Source organism: Colias croceus, chromosome 30 (genome assembly GCF_905220415.1).
Source record: "Colias croceus chromosome 30, ilColCroc2.1".
Classification (NCBI taxonomy): Eukaryota; Metazoa; Arthropoda; class Insecta; order Lepidoptera; family Pieridae; genus Colias; species Colias croceus.
In genome coordinates, this window is record NC_059566.1 from 369,279 (window position 1) to 377,541 (window position 8,263).

Here is an 8,263-nt window from a genome sequence, read left to right on the forward strand (position 1 = left end):
TTGTAATTCCTAAAACTTCTGGTGGCTTGTCCACGTCTGAGTGGGTTTCTGAGCTTTTGAGGTTTCCTTTGTAGTCCTGTAAAGTTTAATTATTATTTAAAGATATAAGACATTGTTAGTTGCCAATTTAAACGTCTCAAAACATGTATGTACTGAGATATCTATCCATATAGCGATATTTAAGATCCTACTAATATTATAAATGCGAAAGTTAGTGAGGATGTGCGTTTGTGTGTTTGTTACTCTTTCACGCAAATACTACTGAACCGATAACAATGAAATTTAGCACACATATAGAATGTAACTTGAATTAACACATAGGATAGGTTTTATCCCGCTAAACTACCCGCTACTAAATCCCACTGGAACGGGAACCATGCGGGTCTTGCGGGCTCTCCTTTGATAACGCGGGCGAAGCCGCGGGCGGAAATCTAGTAAGATATAAAAGAGTATAAAATAATCTTCTTCAATCCAAAATCAACATAATATAAAATACAACTGTCGTCGAAGGTTAGTTTTGCTTACAAATAAAAAAATTAATCGATTTTTTTAACAAGTCGCTGGCCCTGACTTCACTCGAAAATATCCACTAGAACTTTAAAGTATCAAATTTCCTTTACCACTCTAAATATTAGCATAGATGCAATAAATAAATCCCCAATCTACATGTCAAGGAACCAAAATCTAACTCACGTCTAAAATAATTCCTCATTGGTTTGAACGTAATGCCGCTCCTGCGTTGCATAGCTCCTGGGTTAATATTAACGTTTTTAGATATTACGTTTTCTATTTCTAGCATTAACAATTGTTCCTTATGAGTTCCTTTTATTTTTGAATACGGTATGAAAAGTACAGCTTCAATCAATTCTTGCACAATTTCATGTTCGTTTTTCGTTGTGTTCGGGAAATCATCTATATTGGCGATACATGTTATGACGTTTAAGGCATCTTCGTCTGTATATATGTTGTCTATAAGGTCCATGATTGCGTTCACTTCTGGGTTTAGCGTTGATTTTCGTGTTGTTAGAGCGAAGTTTAGGAGGGATGCTTGTGCTATGAGAAATTTTATGATTATTATTTTCTTGTTTGATTTGACGCGAGTTATAGATAACATTTAAAAATTAAAGAGGTTAACGGATTTTAAACGCGATTTATTTATTTTTAACCACGCTCGCTGCAAAGTGTACGAAACGTCGGGATAAAAATATATTATAATGAATAATTCGCGTTTAAAATTGATTAAAATCTTTAATTTCTGAATTTTATGATTGTTAGTAATATTCTCTTCTATCTTTTCCAAAATCTTCTAATTCTTAGTATTTTATGTTAAAAAAATTAAGGTAAGTACGAACAAAATGCGTAATTCTTAATAGCTCTGAAATTAGACTTTTTTTCGTTATCACAATATTATGCACAAATATCACTTTATATTCAAACGCAATCTTTACAATTTACAGACACAACATAATTATGACAAAAGAAATTATAAAATACTAGAACACTTAACTAACCGAATATTTATTGTATTATACTTTTAGGCTAATCTCAGGAACTACTGGTCCAATTTGAAAAAATTTTTCGGTGTTAGATAGCCCATTTATCGAGGAAGGCTATATAATATCATCACGCTAAGACCAACAGGAGCTGAGCAATGCGGGTAAAATCGGCACAGCAAGTGAATATTATTGAGCAATGCGGATAAAACCACGGGGCACAGCTGTTGAATTATATTACTTGACAAATAAATAAATTTTGAATTTGATTTGAATTCTTACATTGTACTAGATCGGCGGGAGACAGAGCCATCATTTGGGCCAAAGCTTCTACTGTGTAGATTCCAACAGGACCAAACATCCCGAAGCGGTTTGCTCTGTTCAATCTGAAATATAAAAGTTAATTTAATTTATCTTATCTTTAAATTTAAGTAACTTTAATTACAATCAATGAAAGTTACTTGTAATGCTAATCACTACATACCTAGTATAAAACAAAGTCGCTTTTTCTGTCCCTATGTCCCTATGTATACGGATTTTGATGCGGTTTTTTTAATAGATATAGTGATTCAAGAGGAAGGTTTTAGTATATAGTTTATTAGGTTTTAGACAAAGCGGGCGAAGCCGCAGGCAGAAAGCTAGTAATATTATAAATGCAAAAGTTTGTAAGTTTCTTTTCGTTTGTTACTCGTTCACGCAAAAATTGCTGAACCGATTTTTATGAAAGCACACGAGGGAGGAGGGTATCTTGAATTAATATATTATATGATAGTTTTCAGCCCGGAAATCTGCTTCAAATCCGCAAAGCTGCGGGCGAAAAGCTAGTTTTAGTTTTGAGAAAAGTAAACAAGGGAAATTTCCTAAAAATCCTTTATGAGTAATCTACACTAATATTATAAAGCTGAAGTTTGTTTGTTTGAACGCGCTAATCTCGGGAACTACTAGTCCGATTTGAAAAATTCTTTCGGTGTTAGATAGCCCATTTATCGAGGAAGGTTAATAGGATATATTATCACGCTACGACCAACAGGGGCGGGGGTGAAACCGCGCGAAGCAGCTAGTGTGTAATATATGTACTATTTTGTTTTTATTTCTGTGATCTCCATTTATTAAATAACTACGCGCTAAACTTGTCTTGTAGAAAGGAATAAAAACTAGTCTAATCTCGATCCAGATTATAAACTAACATACAATAACAACATAAACATTATTTTATGTGCCATAAATAGTTTTCACTGCGCGGGATTTTTTGTCAATTTCTTTCACTTGTTTTCTTAAACTAAACAAACTACAGTATGTCTCAGGTTATCCTTTATTAGAATAGAATAGAATTCATTTAAGGTAAACGCAGGTATTAACGACCCCTCTAAGGCAATTTCAAAATCAACCATATTTTTTAAGTATACTGGTTCTTCTAAAGATTTATAATTTCATTTTATATGCTAGTGTTATGTATAAAAAATGTATTTATTGAAGCAAATACATTCTAATAAAGGATTATCTTGTAAAAAATAATTTACAATGTGACTTAGTCGATTGTTGCTATTACCGACCCATAAAAACGGCTGTGAAGCTATTAACGATTTTTATGCAGCTATTACCGATCGTATGTGAGAGGAAGCCTTTTTCCAGCAATGGAATGTATAGAAGCTAGTGATGATGATGATTACCGATCTTAATAAAATGAAATAAAAATGCAAATATATTCGTATTTTTTACCCGACTACGGCAAAGCAAAAGGAGGGTTATGATTTTGACAGGCTATGTATGTATGTATGTATGTATGTATGTATGTATGTATGTATGTATGTTCATCTGTTCCCTCGTAACGTCTAAACTACTTATCAGAATTTGACAAATGACATATCATTAGAAGCGTCTTAATTGTCCGCTGGTTATAGGCTATATGGGGTTTCACAAAATCTAATGTGGCGTCCTCTATTGGACAAAACATACAGAGTAAAAAAATAAAGTTAAGATAAATATCCCGTGTTTGGTATCATTTGAAAGCGCTTTCCTTGTACATTTTGAATATATATATATTACTAGCATTTGCTCGTGACTTTACCTGTATTCATGGGCTGATTGCATATAATTCACATCTTTTCGTCCATAGCTTCTTTATTAGTTCATCAGTTTAACTTTTGTTAATATTATGCCCCACAAATACACTTTAACACCAAAATAGTACAAATAATATAAAGTGAAAAAACTAAAACCCAACTACGACAATAACCGGCGCTGAAAAAGTATAAAACAAGATTTCAGAATACTGAACTGAACAAAGTTGCTAATGTAGTTGCAAGTAAATGGACACAGTAGACTCTACCAAGATGCCTTCGTTGTAAATTGACAATAATGTCATACAATACTATTCTGAAGTATGCAATATTCCACTATGTAAAGATAAATTTTCATGTTTGGAAAGGCGTAGTCACACGTTGTTGAAGTGCTACGGTAGATAGGTACATATTATGTAACGTGTGACTACGCCTTTCCAAACATGAAAATTTATCTTTACATAGTGGAATATTGCATACTTCAGAATAGTATTGTATGACATTATTGTCAATTTACAACGAAGGCATCTTGGTAGAGTCTACTGTGTCCATTTACTTGCAACTACATTAGCAACTTTGTTCAGTTCAGTATTCTGAAATCTTGTTTTATACTTTTTCAGCGCCGGTTATTGTCGTAGTTGAGTTTTAGTTTTTTCACTTTATATTATTAATTGTAGTTATTTTTAATAAAACAAATGAGTACTTTTTAGTAATGAACTAAATAATTATAAACTTTTAAATTAATCAACATAATACTATTAATATATGTACATATATTAAATTAAGGATTTCAAACTCTAGGATATTTCGTTATGCTATTTGATTGATTGCTTCGGCGAGTTGTGTTTTACTGAATACTTTTCGCCGCTTTCGTGGCTCCATATTTCTGGAAAAAATATACCTAATTACATGTTTTATGTTAATTTAACCTAAAAACCTAAAAATATATATTTTTTTAATTTTTTAAATTTAACCTAAAAATATAATTTTTAATAGGCACCTATTATGTCATAAAAGTAATAAAAATATATTTGCACGCTCAATTACGAGCAGAATGTTTAAGGATCAATATTATCTGTATATACAAACATCTTTATTCTACATTCTGCAAATAAAGCAATTTGAATTTGAATTTGTAGATGAGAAACTAAACAATCTATATTCGATCGGTAATAGCTTCCTATAGTTGCTATTGCCGACCCACATGGGTCGGTATTAAAGTATGTAAGTATAAACCTAAATTGTATTACCGACCCATAAAAAAATGGTTATTTTAATTCATTTGATCATCAGACTATAAAATAGATTATAATTGATTAATGTCATACAAAATATGAACAAATGCATATTGTTTAAACAAAAAAAAAAACAATGATTTACTTCTGTAACTATTCGATAGGGATCCTCGAAAATATCATAACTTTTTATAAATTGACAACGCTAAAAGACACAACACTAGACAAAAAAGTTTAGTCGCTAATAGATTTTTATGAAGACTCATAGCTTAGATTTAAACTGGTCCATAAAACCACTTGTGTTAGTGTGATATAATAACATAAAAGAAAATAAAACAAAAAGTTACGTTGCTGCCATTGCCGACTTACGGGTCGTTGATACCTGCCGCGGCTTAAACTGGTGAAGCTAACACCGTCCCATTTTAATTTTAAGTTTTATCGTTTCAAATTACTTTTTATTAATAAAATGTTGTAAGAAATGAAAAGTTGACACTTAAATGCATTGACATTTAGTAATATAAATTAAAGTATAGATGTCATTTGTTTGTAAATGTCTTAAAAAGATACTCACAGTACTTACCCGAAGGAACAACGGAACAGTACGACACGTCCTGCTTCCACGCTACCCCGCAGCAACTTACGCATTTTAACTCTTTTTTGCTCAGTTACTCACTCTAACGTTAAAGTATACGATGCTCAAGTAATACATTCGTGTATAACTTTGCCTACCTATAGCTAGAATAGTTCTGGAAACGTTTAAATTTCGAATTACTTTTATAGGTCGGTAATACCTTCAGATTTTCGATGGGTCGTTGATAGCTGCGTTTACCCTATTCGTGGTAAAACATAACATAACATACATACAAAACAATATAATTAATATTACATTTATATGTAGAGCCTAAAATTATATTTTCTGTGGTAGAGCTATCTCTAGCTATAATTTTGATCCAGTTTCGCCTACTTTACCCGGGTTAAAAATAGAAGTAGCTTTCTTATATGGTAAAACATCCCTACTATAATATTATAAAAGCGAAAGTAACTCTGTCTGTCTGTCTGTTACTCAATCACGCCTTAACTACTGAACCAATTTGCATAAAATTCGGTATAGAGATATTTTGATACGCTTTCCCGCTTATCTCTCAACCAATTTTGATGAAATTTGGCACAGACAATCTTTAGACCCTGAGCTTTCTCAGGGTCTAAAGATTGTCTATGCCAAATCTGTGCCACGTATATTCTTTAACATACCTTTTATCAAAACACCACGCGGGCGAAGCCGCGGGTGGAAGCTAGTTGTTTTATAAATCAGACATAATTACAAATAATAAATTGATTCCTTTTTTAATATAAATTTAAATTAATAACAAAACATCAGTACGAATATTATAAATGCGAAAATAACTTTGTCTGCCTGTCTCTTCTTCACGCCAAAACCACTGAACTGATTTGAATGAAAGGTATACAGATAGTTTCTGACATAATAATGATCTAAGAAGAATAGTTTAGCTAGTTTTTACCCGAAAATGGAACGGGCTTCCGAATTGTGCGGGTTTTTCTTATGCGCGGGCGAACCGTGGGCGGAAATCTAGTATAGCTAATAAAATCAGTTGTAAATTATATTAGAATGTTTCATACCGCATAATCTCCGTGTTCAAAGCTGTCAACAACAGATGCAGGTCATCTTCATCTTTAGACGCTACCACTCGTGTTAAAGATATCATCGTGGTGGTGAAGAAGCCAAACTTCAAGCTCTCTGTGAGGTCTTTCACTTCCCAGACGATTGGATGGATTGTAGATGATGGTGGAATGATCTGTGATGCGTCTGGAATTGAAAAAGAACATTTAATATGATAGGTTTGATATTTTAGTTTCTATTAAACAAATTCTAGTCTATAATTTTTTGTTTGTTTGAACGCGCTAATCTCAGGAACTACTAGTTCGATTAGAAAAATTATTTCGGTGTTAGATAGCCCATTTATCGAGGCAGGCTATAGGCGATATCTCACTAAGACCAATAGGAGCGGGGCACTGCGGGTGCAAACGTGGGGAACAGCTAGTACTTTATATGTATATAGAGATCGTAGATGATTAATATTAAACACGAGAAAGTCTGTCTGTATGTTAAGCTACCAAAGCGAAACCAAAGTGCCTATTTTGTATAATATTTGGAATGAAAATATATTCTAATAGCTTTCCGCCTGCGGCTTCGCCCGCGTTTTCAAAGAAAAACCCACATAGTTCCCGTTCCCGTGGAATTTCCTGGATAAAACCTAGCCTATATTATATTCGTGGATAATGTAGCTTTCGAATGGTGAAAGAATTTTTTAAATCGGTCCAGTAGTTTATGAGCCTATTCATTACAATCAAACAAACAAACAAAGTTTTGCTCTTTATAATATTAGTGTAGATTACATTCTATTTTAAACTTACTTTCAACAGTTACATCCGGAGTAATCAACAATTCAGCCTGATGTGTTGTTGTCAAATAATTATACAATAGTTCATCTAAATCAGTATCATTTAGAGGCGTTATACTACTAGTTGTTACTGTAGTAGTTTCTATCACTTTAGTAGTATCTGTTGCACTTTCAGTAGCATTTGTTGTTGAATTATCTGTATCACTAGATAAAATATTATCTATAGTTGTTGTATCATTAGCGATAGTATCTTTTATATTGGAATCTAAAGTCACATTAGTATGTTCTGTAGTAACACTTGAAGTGATAGTCGCTAGAGGTGTAGTAGATGTTACTACTATAGGTGATGTAGTTGTACTGGATACTGTAGTACTAGATTCTGTATTTATAATGTCATAAACTGATAGTGTAGATGTCTCCCAATCGTCGTAGCTGTAGTCGAATACATTGCTTTTTCGTAATGTGCCCGGTGTTTTCATGGATTGAACTGAAACGGAGGAATGAAAATATGATAAACATAAAGGGGTTTGGGTAAAGTTGGCGTCGTGATGAACTTTTGCGGCCAGACTTTTGGATATTTTAAAAGAGCAATGTATTGTGAGCAAAAGTTATTATGGACATAAATCTCGAAACGTAAGGAACAGAGATATTTGGTTTTGAGTTTTCTTTGATAACAGAGATATTCATTTACCTAGAATCTAGATAATCCATACAAATATTATAAATGCGAAAGTAACTCTGTCTGTCTGTCTGTAACTCAATCACGCCTTAACTACTGAACCAATCTGCATGAAATTTGGTATAGAGATATTTTGATACCCGAGAAAGGACATATACTACGGCTACTAAGGCAAATGGTAAAATGACTGGCAATTTTATCCGGCAAAATGACGCAATCCCGGAAATCCCACGGGAACGGGCACTTTCAGGTCACGGATAAGTTGAAATCGTCTGTAGAAATATTATGTAACATTAAAATTAAATAAAAATAATACCGTATGTAAAATCAATAGAACCAAACACAAAAATATAGTACAACCACGTGAATTCAAAAG

The 8,263-nt window shown here is 32.8% G+C and overlaps 1 protein-coding gene across 1 annotated transcript; it reads right to left on the reverse strand.

Moving 5' to 3' along the window:
• Positions 1 to 631: 631 nt before the first annotated feature.
• LOC123704504 lies at positions 632 to 7,687 on the reverse strand. Its single transcript, XM_045652884.1, has 4 exons — positions 7,222 to 7,687; positions 6,427 to 6,613; positions 1,776 to 1,879; positions 632 to 1,053 (listed from the first exon to the last, which is right to left on the reverse strand). Exons 1-4 carry the CDS (start codon positions 7,685 to 7,687, stop codon positions 632 to 634), a joined length of 1,179 nt encoding a protein of 392 aa, XP_045508840.1.
• Between the last annotated feature and the right edge of the window lie 576 nt (positions 7,688 to 8,263).

Bases quoted from the DNA above. Each gene is read 5' to 3' on its own strand.
- LOC123704504 (XM_045652884.1), bottom strand. From the start codon at position 7,687: ATGAAAACACCGGGCACATTACGAAAAAGCAATGTATTCGACTACAGC. The intron at 6,614-7,221 runs GTAAGTTTAAAA...TTTCAATTCCAG, and splicing joins TCCGGATGTAACTGTTGAAA to ACGCATCACAGATCATTCCA. The intron at 1,054-1,775 runs GTAAGAATTCAA...AATTTCTCATAG, and splicing joins TCCCGCCGATCTAGTACAAT to CACAAGCATCCCTCCTAAAC.